This window comes from Aedes albopictus, chromosome 2, assembly GCF_035046485.1.
Source record: "Aedes albopictus strain Foshan chromosome 2, AalbF5, whole genome shotgun sequence".
Classification (NCBI taxonomy): domain Eukaryota; kingdom Metazoa; phylum Arthropoda; class Insecta; order Diptera; family Culicidae; genus Aedes; species Aedes albopictus.
Window position 1 is genome coordinate 240334297 of NC_085137.1, and position 19737 is coordinate 240354033.

Sequence of the window (19737 nt, forward strand, 5' to 3'; positions counted from 1 at the left end):
CAGACAGGACCGTTGAACCATCATTATTGATTGCGGTTGAGTATACGTGCGTAGCAGATAAGTAGCTTTGTTTGCACCGGTCGTTTGTTGATCTACACGCAGCGAGGGGAAAAAATAACAATTTCTAATAAGCTCTCAGCTCGATGTGTAACAAGGTCAACTTGTCAAGACTGGCAACGCACTGACTGTGCTGCTGGCGAGCTAAGCTGACCATTTTCCCACACTCGGCCGTGGTGCAAGTTGCATTGAAGTTATGTATGAGGTATGCACTGCAACTGGCGGCGATTGATGTCATAGGGAGAGCCCATTCGAGGGCACCTCTGACTCAGACGACTGTGAGCGTAGTCAACAGGCAGGGGACTTCGTAGCTCTTATCGGGTTTCTTGAGTAAATACACAATCCCGAAATGAATTGATTTCTTCCTCCATTTGGGTCCGGGCGATAAAAGCACTCCGCCTCTCGTCCAATATGCTCCCATATGTTTACGCCGGTCTGCGAACTGGATTGGTTCTGCATTTCTGTTTTGATTTCCGTGCTTGCGTAACCGAACAGTCATTCTCTTATAGAAATTGGACAAGTCCAAACAGACCTTCCTTTGTGGAGCGCGATCGCAGCACAGGATGTTGATATTTAGGAATCGTTCCATCCGATCTCCCCGAATTACGGCCGAACCACATTTCATTCGGTGTGAAATTTCCTCCAATTAGTCAATGATTATCTAGATTTAGGAACCGGCGGAGTATAGTGGCTACACGCCCCCTGACGAATTTATTCAGAATATTGATCGACCGATCACCTCGCTAGATAATTCCCTAACAGCCGACACACGCCCTTCGTTCCTCGTTCACCTAAATCAAACATCGCTCACTAAAACCCGTTTCTTATTCTTCTCTCCCTCTCATCCACAGATCTACCCGGACCCGGAATCGGAGAAGGCCATCATGGGATCGCTGGTGTTCTGCATCCATCACAAGCAGGGCTGCAAGTGGTCCGACGAACTCCGCAAACTGAAGGTAATTATTCCACCTCTCCGGCTAGCAATACAACGACGACGATCGACCCCGTGCGATCATCCTCCTCCTCCTTCTGGCCAAAAGAGACACAGACGAACGGCAACCGGTTGCGATTGCGCGGATCGGTTTTATGGCCACTTTGCGCGCAGCGCAATTTACCTACTTTTCTTCTCGCTTATTTTGGGCTGAACGCGAGGCGATTAAAAATGCAAGAAGCCATTCGCAGTCCGATCGGATCGACCGCGGCACGGCTGCTAGCAGCAGTTTAGGTTTAGGAGGCCAGCGTGCGCCAGGCCAGACCAAATTCGTTTTCAGTGTGCCATTTTTGTTTTTGTGCGGGCTAGGCAAAATGTTCAGCTGTTACCGGCAGTTGAGTGCGCCAAACTTGGTACAAATGTACGCGGACATGGCATTGTGGTTTGCTTTCCAGTTCAAGCGGCCATAACAATCAAAAGTAGTGACATGGTCAATAAAATCGCACTTTTACCGTGCTGGACAGCGTATCCGTAAACAGCTAGGTCCTCAAAGTTCATTAGTTTGAAAATAATCACACAACACTTCCTACAATACTTAATTGTTAATATACTGTTGTTAAAGAAAAGTATACTTATTTGAAGATATCAAGTTTTGATATCTGTGAATCTGGCATCACTTGAAGTAGTAAATAATTAAGAAGTTATGGATAAGAAAAAATCACAACGGAAATTTCATAAAACGAAGTAAATTCCCTATAATTGATCTTTTATACTAATCACGAAAATATTGCACCATGCATGATATTGAAATTCAAACGATTACCGCGAAAATTGATCATAAGTTTGATTATTTTGACATCGTTTTGTTTATCATCATTAGAGCTTGATTGGAGCACTCGATTTCTCTTCATCGTTTCTCACTTCACATTATTACAGAACATTAACACAGTTATCAAGACGATTATCGATGTGGTGCGATACGGAGTAATTATATCTTGCCTCAGAAGCGAGAAACGGCTGCGTTTTCGTTATCGAAAGCACGAATTGATGAAGAGATAATCAATTTAGCCCTTATGAAGAATCAATGTAAATTTCATCAAATATGGGGACTGCAATGTTTTCGTCACATTACTCCTGTTATTACATTAGTCCTGTTCAATCTACTTCATTGAACAGGACTTTTGACTATTGTGAAACCGTATCGTAGTAACCCATGGTTTCCAACCTTAGTACTAGCAAGTCGTCATTATTGCGTACTCTAATAGGTTATGGACCGTTTCTTAAAACGTTTTTAAAGTTTTTCCCAGATATTTCTATACCGTTTACCGATCAAAATAATCAAGATGAATTCCACCACAGCCGGATCCTCAAGCGCTGCAGGCAGTAGCATAGTCACTGCAAGCCTTCCTGGAATCGAACGTCTAACGGGAAGAGACAACTGGGCTACCGGGAAGTTCGCTGTGCAGACTTCCCTAGAGCTTGAAGATCCCTGGTGCGTTGTGAAGCCGAAGATGAAGCCCGACGGAATCTACGACACGGTGTGTTTATAGAGCAACTTTAAAACAAAAAAATAAGTAAGTCTGAAATTTTGCCCAGTGATACTTTGGGCCATTCCCTTCAATTTGCTGTATCGGTTGAAAACATCCATCGGGGGATCTAGAACAAACATTTTTTTTGAAGGTTTTTCATGCAAAAACTGTAATTGCATATTGTAAATTATTGCATCTCCTACAAATAGTCACAACTTTTTTGTCTTTGAAGATAGAACCATACAATTTTTAGGCGTTTCAAAGTAGTATGCGTAGATGACTGTGAAATATGTTGAATGGTTTTCAAGTAATAGCAAAACTATCGAACGCATTCTAAAATACTAAGCTTAGTAGCAAAAGTCCAACAAAATATCTATATTTTTTTATACAATAATACTTGAAAAATATTTTATTCTAAATACCTTAAGTCATTATGATGGCGGTACTGTGAAAACTTGTTTTTCAAATGATGAACAGATACATAGTCAAATACATGAAAGGAAAACACACACTGTCATTATGTAGCTTTTCACTAAAGTATTAACTATTTATTTCAAGAACGTGGTTTTGCGTATACATGTTCACAAGTACAAGTATGCCTCTATTATGAATCCTATAAAAACACAATTATCATGATTGCTGAGCATGTCGGCCTTCCCTCAAGAAAATATTTGAATGTTATTTGGTAAGCCAAGAAAAGCACTCGAGGATTGGGAAACATCTCTGTTTCGAAGAAAAAGTATAGAAACTAAATTATTTTGGAATTAAATCATTTATTTATTTATTAATTTATTAATGACACTTTACACCGGGGTGCATTCGTGTCCTTTGGATTTGTAACATTACAAAACATCACTCAATTTAATTTTATTACTTTTTCTTTTTGACCTAGTGTTGTGTACTTTCCATTCGGAATCAGATATTGTTTACAAGCTCAAAATTAAATAGTATTTCACCTTAGTCAATGAATAAAAACAAGTTAAGTCTTTTGAAGACCTTATAATAACATTGAAGTTGTGGGTATGAGTCCACATTAAACCAAGACAGGACACAATAACGAGAACTGAAATCAAAACAGAATTCAGTTGGGCAATATTCGATCAAGGGCAACTTTACGGTACTAAACATAGTTTCCGGATTATTCCACGATATTTGACATAGCTGTTGGACCTAAACTTAGGTTTGTCTTCAAATTTAATAGCAATATGATGCTTATTACTTATGCCACCATTTATTAACAAATAACTGCTAATAAGTTCTGAAAGAAGAGTTAAAAGATCGGAGTACCGTAATCTGGGGCGTCATTGATCAGCCGGGTAACATTGATCGGCTTGACCCACCTCAGGAAATGTTCAAACAAGCATTTTACATTGAATCAGATTCTGCTATCGAATGGTATATCGTAATCTGCTATCATTTAGCTATTAAATGACATGCAAATCAGAGCGTTAATGATTAATCATAAATTTAATCATGATTAATGATTAATGATTAAGATTAATCAAAATCATTAATCATAATCACAAAAAAATCTCATTTAATCATTAATCATTAATCTTAATCACACTGTTTTTGCAATATAATCATTAATCAGTAATCATAATCATAAGAAAAAATATTAATCAATCATTAATCATTCATCACCAAAAATGATTCATCATATAAAATAAATGATCCAATTTAAATTGGTTCAAATGCTGTTTCAAATAATATAATTTATAATTCTTTTTTCAAAAATCTCCCGGACAGAGTTACATTTTACCTTTGAAACTTCAAAAACTTGCTAAGCAATAAGTATATTTTAATCATTTCCAGTTTTTTTGTGATTGAATAATCATGATTAATCATGATTTTTAATCAATGAGCCGTTTTTAATCATTAATCATAATCATTAATCATAGATAAAACCAATTTTAATCATTAATCATAATCTTTAATCATCCTACAAATCAAATTAATCATTAAGGCTCAAGCATCCGTCATCATTTTTCGGAAATAGAAAAGCAGTTTTTTCGCTGTAAATCAAAACAACGACCACGAAAATGTATTCACTGTATTATATTCCTCATATGGAACACAGTGAATTCATTTTCGTTGCAAAAATGTTTGATTTGAACGAAAAAACTGCTTTCAAATGTTTAATGATGACGATGATTTCAATGACGAATGCTTCAACGTTAATCATAATCAATAATCACCAAAATTGGAATTTCAATCACCAATGATTAATCATGATTAATTTTTTTATTAATCATGAACGCTCTGATGCAAATCATGAAAATAGAATTTCATAAACATTGAAATAAATAGTATTTTCCATAACTGTGTTTCGTAACGCAATGAGATACATTTTCAAACATTCATGCTTGGCGTGAATACTAGATACAATATGAGTTTCAAAATCACTGTATTACTTCAATGTGATATCCTAGAGTTGAATTTAATAAATTAAACTTTCATGAAAATGCTATTTTTCAGTAAAATATACGATTTATTAAAAGTCGGCTATCAATTCCTTAAGCTATTGCCTATTTTTAGGCGTTATTCGTGGTTAAGAGAATTCTAATCTTAAAATAACTTAAAAAGTACATAATTTGTTAAAATTTGGACAACATATTCGAAATCAGCGACCCCGAATTTAGTAAGTAAGGGTATTTTTGATACAAATGAACATTGATCACTGACATGATCAATGTTACCCCAAATCAACAAAATCAAAAATTAGATTAAAAAAAATATTTTAACATGTTTTAAAGTTTTACAATACTTTTACAGAGGGCCAGTACTTGTTTTGAAAATATAAAACATGTAACGTTTGCTTTAACAAGAGAATTATTCAAGAAAGATCGAAAATTCTGATCAATGTTACCCCAGATTACGGTACTTATTGAAAATGTTTCTACATTAAGCATGAAAATTAGGCTGTTCAGCATAAAGCCAAGGAAAAACAATTTGATAACGATAGTCTTATCGATTTGCATATGATGTCTCAAAAATATTTTCTGTGGTTTCCTCCAAGCATGAGGAAGAGTGATCATTGTTAGGGCGTCGTTGACTAGTAGAATATTTTCAACATAAATCTATATCTTTCGAAAAAATAACAAACAGTTTTTTTGTAATCCAAATTATTGCGCCACGCTCTCCTAAAGCCTTTCGCTTGCAATCTGATACTTAGATAAGACCTTAATCATTTAAAAAAAAAAATGGAAAAAATGAACATGTATACGCAAAACCGCGTTGTTGAGATAAATAATTAATACTTTAGTCAAAAGCTACATAATGGCAATGTGTGTGTTTTCCTTTCATGTATTTGACTATGGAATTGTTCATTATTTGAAAAACAAGTTTTCACAGTACATACCGCCACCATAATCAAGGTTCTTAGAATTAAAAATTTTTCATGTAAAATGTTTGTATTATATAAAAAATATAGATATTTTGTTGGACTTTTGCTACTAAGCTTAGTATTTTAGAATGCGTTTGATAGTTTTGCTATTATTTGAAAACCATTCAACAATTTTTAATGAAATTTTCACGCAGTCATCTACGCATACTACTTCGAAACGCCTGAAAATTTTATAGTTCTATTCTCAAAGACAAAAAAGTTGTGAATATTTGTAGGAGATGCAATAATTTACAATATGCGCTTTTAACTGTTTTTGCATGAAAAACCTTCAAAAAATTTTTTTGTTCTAGACCCCCCGATGGATGTTTTCAACCGACCCAGCAAATTGAAGGGAATGGCCCAAAGTATCACTGGGCAAAATTTCAGACTTACTTATTTTTTTATTATAAAGTTGTTCTACACAACACACCGTGACGAAGCCGTGAACGCAGACAAGGGTCACAAGGCAGGAGCGAAGATTATCCTACTCCTTGATCCCATCAATTATGTTCACGTCAAGGAAGCGATGTCGGCGAGAGAAGTTTGGTCGAAGCTGGAGAGGTCCTTCGAGGATTCGGGACTGATCAGGCCGAGTCGGGCTCCTCCACAAATTGATCAAGACGGACCTTGCATCGCGCGAATCCATGGGCGATTACGTGAACCGGATTGTCTCGACTGCTCATTAACTCAACGGGATCGGATTTGTGATTACGGAAGAGTGGATCGGATCGTTGCTGTTGGCTGGCCTGTCCAGCACCGTACCGTCCAGTGAATATGACTTTGGAGAACTCGGGCATACCCATCACTGGAGACATCATAAAAACAAATCGCAAGGTCCACTTCCGAGGTAAGTATTTCAGTAACGGCTGAAGATCCGTACACCCATCAGGATGCACTGGCGCGTAACGACTCCGAACGGTGAAAGACAGCAATGCGGGATGAATACTAAACGCTCATGAACAACAACACGTGAACTCTAACAACCCTCCCGGAAGGAAGAAGTGCAAGTGGGTATTTAAGACCAAGCACGACGCAGCCGGAAACATCGGCCGTTACAAGGCACGACTAGTCATCAAGGGCTACTCTCAGCGAAAGGGGGTGGACTACAAAGAAACCTACTCGTCAGTGGTTCGTCACAGTTCGCTTCGGTATCTTTTTGCGCTTTGCGATTGCTGCCAAAGCACAATCTTCTAGTCGACCAGATAGACGCCGTCACCGCTTTTCTCAAGGTGACCTGGACGAAGAGATACATATATATATGCTGCCACCCCCGTGTTTTGAGCAACCTGGAAAGCGGCCAATAATGTGTCGTTCAAACAAAGCCCTGTTTTATTGAAACAGTCGAGTCGCGTGTGAAACGCGAAACTGAATGCAGCCCTAAAGAAGCTTGAACTGAAGCCTTCGAAATACGGCCCGTGCCTGTACTAGATACAAGTTCAGCGGCGACAAAATCCTGTTTGTCCCAATCCACGTGGGTGACCTGATGCTGTTTTCCAACGACGAAGACATAAAGGACGAAATCAAGGCCCAGCTTAGCAGCATGTTTCGCATGAAGGATCTCGGACCAACAGAGTTGCCTGAGGATCCGATACATCCGCTACATACGGAGGATGGTATAGCGCTCTCGATCAAGAAGCCTACATTTAACCCGTTTCAAGATGCAAGAATCGAAACCCACATCGACACCATAAACACCGCAGTCAAACTGACAAAGGAAATGTCACCGCAAACCGAAGAAGAAGCCAAACAAATGGCTACGGTACCTTATCAGGAAGCGGTAGGGTGCCTTATGTATCTCAGTGCACAAGACCCGATAGCCTGTTTGCCGTCAACCAACCAATCCCAGAAGTCACTGACAGGTCGTCAAGCACTTAATGCGGTACCTGAGAAGAACGTCAACGATGAAGTTGCAGTACTCAACATCTGGTAACGAGGAGATAAGTGTTTTTTTCCGACGCAGATTGGGCCGCTGACTCAGGTGACCGGAAGTCAACCAGTGGATACATGTTGCTGTTGCAAGGCGGAGCGGTATCATGGAGATCGAAAAATAATAAACATCAACTATATTAACACCGAAGTTCAAGTATATTTGCTTCTTTGGCTGAATGCCTTTTGGTCGAACTCCATTTGGCTGAAAGCGTCATTTGGTCAAACTCCGTTCGGCCGATGAATGATGAACTCAGGTGATCATGCTACTGTTCTTCTCATCAGTATTACTCGAAAGAACAGCCTCAGGTATCAGAAGACCGGCTCCAAAGGCTCGTTTTCCTACATTTGGGATATTTGTGCCCAATTATAATTCGGCCAGATGGCATTCGGTCAAACGACTTTCGGCCAAATGGCCTGCATGTCATTCCTGGATTCCCGACGGATTTAAAAGAACAGCATGTCTAAATAAGAATGCTTCATTGATTATCGTCTCAATCTACTTTATATCAAAGTCAATTTTTGAGCCGCACAAATTCTTCTCGTTGACCTTATGCTAAACTTAACTAGATACATAATGGCTGAAATCTGTACTTAATTCATGCAAATTATGCATCTTTACTTCAAACTACTGATATTGTCTTGAACGACATTTTAAAAGCGTCCGCCGAACGGCAATTCTTCCATTTTGACCTTTCCCACAACGACGAATAGATGCATTGAGAGTTGAATTTTAAACGCTCATTCCATTCGTTCCACACTCAACTCGACTTGGCTCGTTCCGTGCAAGCGCTGCAAGCACATTGCACCAAACAGCAAACAAGTTTCCAACTAAAGCACACACTTAGTTGACATACCTTTCCATTTTTTGTGCCTCTTCGATCCACCTATACCTCTGAAAGTGTGAGCACTCCGCAAATGGCTAACAGCAGATTAATCAACACCGACCGGCTCTGGCTGCGAGTTGCGACCTGGCTGGCTGGCTGGCGGAGGAAGCCCACGCAAAAATCTAAAAAGCTTTATGAGCCTCCGCCACACAAAAATATCACCTTCACCAGCCAACCGCAACCATGTGCGCAAGGTGATCAAGAAGGGGCTCCGGGAGAAGGCTAGATTCCTGCCCGCGCATTTAATAATGTAATTATTTTCGGCCCCGCCGGCCGCCGCTAGAAGAACGTTCCTCACAGGCAGCGGCGGCGCTGCTGATTGGGTTTGGGTGCGTGGCCGGTGCGCGCGCGTTATCGCACAAATGAGATTTAATTGAATCTGAAATCTAGGTAACAGCGAGCACTGACTGGCTGACTGGTGGTAGAATGTGCGCACTGCACTCCAACCGACGACCGACCGTTGGTTGCCGTTGTTGTTGGTTCAACCGACTAACGATGGAATCAGGTTAAAAAGACCGTTAAGCCTCTTCTGGTCGGAGATCGTGTCCGTCCAGCCATCGCCGTCACATGGTGGAAAGCAGCTCAAGCTGCTAGAGGTGGTACGCTGCGTTACGGTTGTTGTTCATGGACGTGAGCAGGATGTAATGGGAGGGGCTTGAGCTAGTTACTGTTCAAGTATCGCCATATTAACCCTAGTGTAAGATGTTGGGGTTAATATGACCTAGCTAGGCATGCTGAACGTGCGCTACGCCAGGTGGGGCGCATATCCTAACATCTTAGGAGGGTTAACTGCAGTTACGCAAAGAATCAATGAGTTAGCAACTGGGATCTAACAGGGATTTTCAGTGTGTAACTGCTGGTGATCTTCCAATTTTGGGATGTGTTACTGAAGCTGAAGCCAATGTTTTCTATGTTATCAAAACAAAAAAAATGTCAAACCCGGATCTTGAATAGACCCATTGGCTGTCCCTATTTACGCCAATGTCGTTCGAACTTTTTCTCGCTGTTTGTGGCCGTCGCCGCCATCGGTTGCTGTCTCGTCCATAATACCACTTACTTATGCCATTTCGCAGCCTGCGAAACGAATAAACACCAACCGCTAATTACGTTTCTTTCTCTCTGCCACTTTTTTCCCACAACCAGGCTCACCTGAACACCTGTAAACATGATGCCATCCCGTGCCCCAACAAGTGCGGTTCGCAAATCCCGCGGGTAATGATGACCGATCATCTGGCCTTCACCTGCATTCTGCGTCGTGCCATCTGCGAGTTCTGCAATGTGGAATTCACCGGGATCGGTCTGGAAGAGCACGCGGGAACCTGCAGTTCCGAGCCGATCTACTGCGAGTCCAAGTGCGGAACACGTGTCGTCCGTGGCCGCATGTCCATCCACCGTGCCAAAGACTGTGCCAAACGGTTGCGCCGATGTCCGCACTGCAGCCGCGAGTTCAGCGCCGATACGCTGTCCGCCCATGGAGCCACCTGTCCACGAAGCCCAGTGCCATGCCCCCAGCGTTGCGATGCCGGCCCATTCGCAAGGGCCGACCTCGAAGGTCACCTACGTGACGAATGCAAAGCGCTGTCAGTACCCTGTACCTTCAAAGAAGCCGGCTGCCGGTTCAAAGGGCCGCGCCATCTATTGGAAGCTCACCTCGAGTCCAACACCTCCTCTCATTTGTCGCTGATGGTTGCCCTCTCCGGTCGGCAGGGACAACAAATCAACATGCTCAAAAATGCTATGGCCAAACTCAGTACCAACTACACTGGAACGCTCCTGTGGAAAATTACCGACTGGTCCGCTAAAATGGTCGAAGCCAAAAGTAAGGACGGTCTCGAGCTGGTCTCACCGCCCTTCTACACCAGCCAGTACGGATACAAACTGCAAGCCTCCATGTTCCTCAACGGTAACGGACCTGGCGAAGGCACGCACGTTTCCGTCTATATTAAGGTCCTCCCAGGAGAATACGACGCCCTGCTCAAATGGCCATTCTCCCATTCGGTCACCTTCACCCTGTTCGAGCAAGGAACCCTTGGCAGCCAAGGCGGAGTAGCCGAATCATTCGTGCCGGACCCATCGTGGGAAAACTTCCAACGGCCGTCCACTGAACCGGATGCCCTCGGATTTGGATTCCCTCGGTTCGTATCGCACGAACTCCTCAACCGCCGGCCGTTCGTCCGCGAAGATACCGTCTTCCTGCGCGTCAAGGTGGATCCCAGCAAAATCGTTGCCGTATAAAGCGACGAACCCCCAAACAAAAGACTCCTAGTTTGTAAGCGTTACGTAACGCAGCGTTACACCCACGATTACCCACAACGAGAGAACAATGAACTGCATTTATACTACGATTCGCATCCTGTACATATAGACGAGCGAAATTAACTTTCTGATTAGCGTATAACCGTTAGGCAAACCCGAGTTGCCCGAGGGAAACCTTTACAAATACATCTGTACATAGACCACGTGAATTGGAAACCCTCGACAGCACCAAAACCTTGTAATAAAGCCCATCCGAGCGATGAACGCCACAACGAAAAAATAAAAACGAATCAGCTTGACAATCTCAACGTTCTATAAGTTAGGATTTTGTTACTGAAAAACCTTTCTAGCGTAACGTTCTTAGGAATTACAATCCCACCTCCCTTTGAAAGAACAAACGAGCATCGACGGGAAGACGAAGAAGTAAAACTACTGCTGGAATCATGCCAAAGTTTTGTTTGGATGGCTTTGCGCGATCTGCCCTGGCGTCGCTCTTTCACGCCCCGGTCAGGCAAAGCTCACATCATAATCAAAAATAACGTACCCTTGTCTATTTTTCTAATTTTCTCCTAATTCTGTCTCAAAATTTTTAGTTCTATTAAAAATTTTCCCAGACTGTCTAATCTTTCACACTAAAAAATCAGGGTTTTTATTTTGTTGATTAAACGTACACAAGTAATTCAAAACTTTTTTTCTTTTTTTTTAATTAAGTCTATCGAGTCATTAGGATGTAGTGATTAAAATTGTTGAATATCGATTCTTGGTTTCAAACTTGCTGTAAGGCGTGCGAATGTGTATGCCGCCGATACGTATGTGAGCAGTTTCGAAGAAGATCATAGCTAGGAAACCATTTCAATACAAATCTAGTGGATAAGCCGTATTTAACCATGGTTAGTTTTTAAGGAATAACACACCCACACAAAACCTAGTGATAAGGTTCGCAATTGGACGAAAATACAAATCAAAAAATGAATCAAACAACTCTAATGCATTTGTTACACTTTATCTGATGACATGCCAAAAACTTGATCGTCTGGACTCTAACCCTGAGGTAGGGTAATTCTTGCAACTTTGGTTGAGTTAAATTGATACATCCCTCGCTTGTCAAGGGTCTGACAAGGTGACAAAAATGACAATTTTTCATCAAATTTCACACAATTTCAATCCAGTTGAAAATCGGAGTTTTCGATGGTATACCAGGTCCGCTATACAGCGCACCACTTCCGAAGTTAGGTCCGACGCATGAATTTGGAGAAAAATCCAACTTCGCTAGTCGAAAATATTGGATTGATAATACCCATCTCAAAAATTCATGTACAAAACTTCACATTTCTATGAAGGGTAAGCATAGACCTTTCATTTGAAGATGGAAAATTTGGCAGCCATTTTGTATTTGGCCTCCATTTTGAGCTTCCAAAATCATGAAAAGCGCGATACCGGGAGATTTCCTCGGCTTTCAGTCTTTAGAGCGGTCAGAACTAAAGCATATTTTCTACGCTCGACGTTTCGATTGTATATTCAATCTACTTCAAGGGTCGAATATAAATTGAAACGCCGGGCGTAGAAAACATGCTTTAGTTCTGACCGCTCTTAAGACTGAAAGCCGAAAAAGTCTCCCGGTACAAACTCCCAGCAGTCGAAAGCATCCAAGAAAATCCCGCTTTCATTTTATCATGGCATCGTGACTTTCGCTGTGTTCGCAACCACCTATTACGCTCCAGAGCAGCTACCCGTACATAAACCTGCTACCAATGAATTATTGGGAACATTTGCTCTCGAATGAGCCATCGGTAGTCACGTAGGGTCTGTATTAAGAAAGTTATTATTTTTTTACACCTTTGGGCTTGATTTTTCTCAATGTGCGTTGGAGTGGTCTTGTGAAAAAGTTTTTTGGAGTCTGGCCACTACAGATGTATTTTCTATGCTTTCACACATTAAAATCCAGGATATCGCTTCGCTGAGCTTGTTTCTTTGTTGTAGTTCATCAGGGCCTTTCTGTATAGGCTCTAATCGCCGGTTCGCTTGGCACGGCTGAATTCCCTACGTGCAGTTTTCCAAAGCTGTTCAAGAGTTTTATTCCACCATGAAACGTGTCTGCTCAAACTAGTTGATTTAGTTGTGCAGCTCTCTTTGTAGGCGTCAAGGATTTTGTTTTTAATGGATTTGGACGCATTCTCAATTGTGTTATGGACTAGATGATCTTAGGGTGACCATAAGTGTTATGTTCTACAGTTAAGAGTTATGACTGCTTTGGTTGAATGGTAGAACAAGAATGAATGTATTTCTAAATGACATTATAACAAAGGAAAATCATGGCTTGCTTGACTCCCCAACATCTCCCCCTTAATAAATCTCATAATATTGAGATGGGAGTCTTCGTTTCCTGCTGGATGGATCACGGAACGGAATGCTCCTTTTCTTCGCCAGTCGCTGTGTTGATGGTTGGTCACGATCGTACAATCTCGAAGGCCCAGGATTTCTCATTTTGTATGTGAATTTCAGCATATACTTTCTCACCGATCACGAAACTGCGATGCTTGGCTCCATGTTTCTTGTTGAATTGAGCATTTTGTTTCTCATTGCTGTGTACCACCTGCTGTTCCGGTCGTTTCATTAGATCGAAGACTGTCCGAACTTTTCTTCCGAGTAATGCCTCAGCCGGTGATTTACTGTCCGGTAGAGAAGGGTTGGGTGTGTAACGATATGCTTGAAGGAATGTTTGCAGTGCATCTTCCACATTTTCTCCCCCATCTTCGATAGAGCGCGCTTCAAGGTATCCACAAATCTCTCAGCCTGGCCGTTGGATTGTGGATGAAACGGTGGAGTTCGCACGTGCTCGATGCCAAAACTTTTGCAAAATTGCTTGAAAATTTCCGAATCGAATTGAGTACCGTTGTCGGTAACTACTATTTGAGGACAACCAAAACGTGCGATGCATTCGTGAAGTTTCCTTGTGGTCGTTGTTGCCGTTGAACTGGTAGTAGCGAATATTTCAGGCCATTTTGAATGAGCATCCACTATGACCAGAAAATACCGTCCTTGAATTGGTCCAGCGTAGTCCAAATGTAGCCTGGTCCACGGTTGAGAAGGTATAGGCCACGATGATAGAGTAGTCTTCACTGGAGCTTTTGAAGCTGCTGCGCAGTCACTACACTTGCGTACGTAGTCCTCAATGTGAGCGTCAATATTAGGCCAGTAGATGAAGCTTCTTGCTATGGATTTCATTCTCTGCATTCCGGGGTGACCTGCGTGCAACTGCTTGAGAACTGCATTCTGCAAAGACAGTGGTACTACCATACGATCCAGGAACATGAGGCATGCGTCTGCTTCACACAACGATTCGCGCCGTTTGAAGAAACACTGAAGTTCATTGGCTTCTGGTGGTGTTGTCCAGTTGTTCCGAAGATGACGCATGACGGATTGGAGAGTTTCATCCTGCTTCGTTTCTTGTTGAATCATCTGGTAGGTTACTGGAAGTACTGCTGCAGATTCGGCTTGCATACTTTTGATGTCTGCTTCTAGCTGAACACTAGCGATGATGTAGTCCTCATCCGGTTTGGAATGTTCACCGATCAATCGTGACAGGACATCAGCATGCCCAAAACTGTCAGTAGACTTGAATTCCAGCTTGAAATCGTACTGCAAGAGATTTAACGCCCACCTTTGCAGTCTGCTTGTTGTATGAACTGGTATTCCCTTTTTAGATCCAAAAATTCCTAGTAGTGGCTTGTGATCCGTGTGTAGTGTGAATCGCCGTCCAAAAATCATGCGATGGAACTTGGTGCAGGCAAACACAAGAGCGAGTCCTTCTTTTTCACCTTGTGCGTAGTTCTTCACAGCATTGGTCAACGTCCGGGAAGCGTGGCAAACTGCTTTAACGGTGCCGTCAGGAAAGCGATGAAGAAGAACAGCACCCAGGCCATTCTTTGACGCGTCTGCTGCTACTATCATCTCCAGTTTCGGATTATAGTGGGTCAGCAACAGGTCTGATTGAAGGATCTCCTTGAACTTGTTGAATGATTCCTGGCACGCTTGACTCCAGTTCCATTTGACATCTTTCTTGAGTAGAGCATCAAGTGGTTGGCGAAGCTCATGCATGGACCTCACAAACTTGCCGTAGTAGTTAATTGCTCCCAGAAATGAACGTAACGTTTGAACATCATGAGGCGCCGGCATCTTGACAATTGCCTTGACTTTTTCTGGATCAGGTCGAAGTCCTTCTTCATCAGCGATCAGTCCAAGGTACTTGATTTGCTTCATGAAAAAGTTGCTCTTCTCAATTTTCAGATGGAAACCGTACTCTTCAATTCGGGCGAACAACCGGTCTAGTTGCTCTATGTGCTTCTCCAAGGTGTCACTTGCTACCATGATGTCATCGAGATATCCGCTAACGTCCTCCAAATCCGCAATCATATTGTCCACGATATGCTGGAAAGTCGATTGAATTGGAATAAGCCTTTGTGAGTGTTGATGGACAGCATCTTCCTGGACTCCTCTGTGACTTCTACTTGTAGATAAGCATCGGATAAATCGATTTGAGTGAAGTACTTCTTGCCCGCCAGCTTCGCAAACAGGTCCTGTGGTAACGGTAACGGATGTTGATTCGGTTCCAAAGCTTCATTTAGTCCGGTGGAATAGTCCGCGCAAATTCTCACTTTGCCGTTCGGTTTTCGTACAGCAACGATGGGAGCCGCCCACTCGGAGTATGGAATTGGCGAAATGATTCCCAAACCTTGTAGACGATCCAGCTTGGCTTCAATCTTCTCTGTTGATGCATACGGGACTGGACGCTTCGGACGAAATACGGGCTTGGTACCTGGCTTGACTGATAGCGATACCTTCTTCTTAGTGCTCAATCCAAGGTATTCACTGAACACGTTCTTGAACTTCGATCGTAGACGCTGGACAAGTTCTTCCGATTTTGGATGAGATTTTGAGGAGACTTGATTGCAGACTGCGTTGAACGGAATGTCCCACAATCCAAACAGCTCGATCCACTCGGTGCCGAACAAGTTGAGATTGTCCACGTTTGTGACGTAACATCTTCCTTGCTTCACGACGTCGTTCAAAGTAACGGTACATTCGAATTCAGCTATAAGGCCCATGTCGTCACCTGATGCGTTAACAACGTTGATGGATGCTGAACTTCCAACGGGGCTGCCTATTTGTTTGTACACGTCCGATGAAATCACGGTGATGTCGGCTGCGCTGTCTAGTTGTAGTCGTACTGGATGTCCGTTGATCTCCAGGTTCACGAACTTACGTCTGGCTGCGATATTGACCTGATTGATGGTATACAGACCTTGTGCTTTAGCCACAGCGTTATTCTTGAATGGACGCTTCTTCTTCCTATCCTTTTGCTTGAAACAGGAGCAATAACCTTCCTTGTGTCCAGTTTTCTTGCAGGATTTACACTCATGCTGGAGGTAGGGACAATTCTTCGAATAATGCATGTCGCCACATCTCCAACATGGTGTGTTCGGAATTTTGGATTGCGGTTTGCTGTTGTGCGGCGGTTTTGATGAATTCTTCACTGCACAAACGGTTTGTTTTCCTCCGGTCTTCTCGATCATGGCGGTGTCTCGTTTCAGATTCAGGAGTCTCTGGCATTCCTCTGCTAGCGAGCGTAGGGTCATCGGCGTAGCGGGATTGGAACTCTCGATCCGTGATAGAAGGGTTGTCCGAACATCCGAGTCCTTGCTTGAATTCAGGGCGGAAACAAACATCAAACACTTGAACTGGTCCGCGTTGATCTCCGAGAGCTTGAATTCTTCGCACTTTTCATTCACAACTCCAGCGTAGGTGAAGTAGTCGTCGGTCGGATCCTTCTTGAGCTGCAGACACTGGTAACGTTGATTGAAGAGCGATGTTTGACGACCGAAGATGGACTTCAATGTCTTGATTGTTTCATCGAAAGTCACTTCCTTTGGCTTCTTCGGGAGGATGTAGCTCACATACTTCTTATGCGCTACGGTGCTGAGGTTTCGAAGCAGCAATCGAACCTTGGCCGGTCCGTCCAGAGCTCGAGCGTCTTCTTCAAACAGATCTTCATATTTGGCAAACCAGGCTTCGAACGTTATTCCTGTTTCCGGGTCGTAGTTGAACTCGTTGATTGCGCTTGACAACGATTCGATCTGAAACTCGCTTTGATTCCGCAGACGTGGTTCTTCCGGATGCTGCTGACTGCGTTGCAGATTACCGTCCCCTTGTCCTGCTTGACTAGCTTGAGCTTCTGCCGCCCGGGAAGCTGACAACTCTGCAAGAATGCGGCCTTGATTTTCCAGGATCCTCAAAAGATTCGCTTCGAATTCTGGAGACATTTTGCTTCGTGTGGTTTCGTAAATTCTCGTCGCCAAAAACTGTTATGTTCTACAGTTAAGAGTTATGACTGCTTTGGTTGAATGGTAGAACAAGAATGAATGTATTTCTAAATGACATTATAACAAAGGAAAATCATGGCTTGCTTGACTCCCCAACAATAAGGAAATAAGGTGAAGGAGGACATTTAGACCAAATTCGGTTGAAAAAGGAGGACATTTTTATGAAAAGGAAAACACTTTAAAATAGCACAAATATACCAAAAAATATCAAAGTTGCCATGTTTACAAGCTGGATTTACTACGCATTTCTTTTATCCAACTAACATTTTTTGCTTTGTGTGCTACAATAGAATTCTTCAGAAGGATCCAGATTATAGCCCAGTTTCGTGTTTAGAAGAAATCGTTCAAGAAACTTCTTGAGCGATTCCTGGCAGAAACTTTCAGCGGTGGCTGCCATTTGAGCTGTCACTTCTTCGCCACTGTCTACTGCGATCGAAGAAAAAACCGTTTCTTGTGCGATTCAGGCAAGGAATTCTCCTAGCATCAAAATAGGCTGAGAAATTGCTTCTAAGCTGCAAACAACCCTTATATCATAAGTTCCATAAGAAATATAATTGAAATCTGCTATCATCCTAACCATGAAAACTAGTTGTTGAGTTCTCTAACTGTGTAGTTCTCGTTCAAATGTACGTTTTCAAATAAGCTTGCAATGTTATGCTCTCTCCTGTATAACAGTCGAACTGTAGCAGTGAACACGCTGAATGACAAGAAACAATGTGAAAAGAAATATAAGTGAAAATAAATAAAGAAACAATAGTAGCCATCTTTGTTTTCTGTTCTCAATAACTTTTTACTCGGTAACTATTACTGCTATTCTATTCCAACTTCTAGAGATTTGCCAGAAAATTTAGTAATTTGGGCAAATCGAATAAGAGTTCTCACCAATAAGTACGGCTGCTTTTATACTGTCTGTCTGGAATGCGCTGTTGTTAGCTTATTGTAGAAAAATATTTCAGCTAGAAACTGTAAAACTTAAGTTCTAGTAGAAAGTATCAATACAGCTTGTTCGATAGAAACATTATGTTTGACGTGTCACTTTATTTTTCAGGTGGAATAAATTGGAAAAGCTTTCATGCGGCTCTGTTTCTGAACTTTTTCGGTGTATTTTTATATGAAAAATATCGGCATATTAACTCCTCATAAATGGCAGTGAGGATAGTATCTGGACCTGGATCTGGACCTACGGGCATGGCAATTGAGAGTTCGATATCATGTGTTGCGTACTTTCAATTATTTAGCCTTGAAATCATAACTTCTGGTTACCTATTGAAAATGCCAGTAATATGTAGTACCAGAACATACATATTTACCCAATTTTGAGTTTTAAGTTAAATAAAAAAGGAGGACGTTCGATATTTGATCAAAAAGGAGGACATGACCTCCTTTAGGATATCGTATGGTCACCCTAACTAGATGTGACTTTCTATGCTGTACAATCCGAAGGCAGGATAGCTGAGTAGGATTTCCAATCAAATTTCTTAAGATCTTTAAACGTTTTTCTACCGATAGATCCTTTTCCCATTCGAAGATGGTGTTTTTATGGTCTAACATCGATATTTCTCCAGAAACATGAAATTTTTTCATTATATCAGAAATAGACCGACTACATAGAGTCAAGTCCATAAATTCCTGACGAATGGAATTTTCAAACGTGGGCATGTTACCAACACTACAGATGTCAATGTTCTTGGAAGAGCGAAACTGTAACAGGTACTCACCTTTGGTGTATACATTAGTACTTCTCCATACGGTGTGATGTGCATTTGCGTCGCACCCTAAGACGAAGGGGATGTTGTGTCGTTGGCTGTAGGCTACGAGCGCAGCTATTTCTGGAGGAGGGATTTCGTCCACGTCACCTGGGAAGTATGCCGAGACCATCAAGATCTCTCTACTCCCTCTAGCGGAAGGTATCTCCATCCTGACAGCTACAATGTCCTTTTTTATGATTTCTGAAATTGGAAAGTATTGACAGTTGTTATGTAATAAAAAAGCCGCTCTAGTAGAAAGTTGGCTGTCATCATACACCAACTTACATGAGTGTTGTGAAATATCTGGAGGAGGTTCACTACCAAATCTTTAGTCGACATTTTCGGGGTTCCCGCTTTTCACCGGACGACGTGCGGTGTCTGGCCAAAGTCTACGCTCCATACAAATCTCGAAAATTTTGTATAAACAAAAGTCTACGACGGGGAGGGGGTTTGGGATGGCCCGAAAAAAGTCTATGTAGTTTATGGACCTCGCCTATCGAATACAAAAAAAGGTTTGATTTGACACTAGTTTTACAAAATAATACAAAAACAGCTAAAAATTCTGCCTTCAAAAATAAGAGTTTGTTCTTTGTGTTTTGGCCCAAGAGTGTGCGGCGCACTTGAGAGATGTTCACGGC

At 42.0% G+C, this 19737-nt stretch overlaps 1 protein-coding gene across 1 annotated transcript in view; it reads left to right on the forward strand.

Annotated features, from left to right (window-relative positions):
• Positions 1–11958, forward strand: part of LOC115257864 (TNF receptor-associated factor 4) — a 37550-nt gene extending 25592 nt beyond the window's left edge. The window contains exons 2-3 of the mRNA XM_029857826.2: positions 909–1013; positions 9859–11958. Of these exons, the coding sequence (XP_029713686.2) occupies positions 909–1013; positions 9859–10950 (1197 nt within the window). The 3' untranslated portion in view covers positions 10951–11958. The remainder of the gene's footprint in view (positions 1–908; positions 1014–9858) is intronic.
• The last annotated feature ends 7779 nt before the right edge of the window (positions 11959–19737 follow it).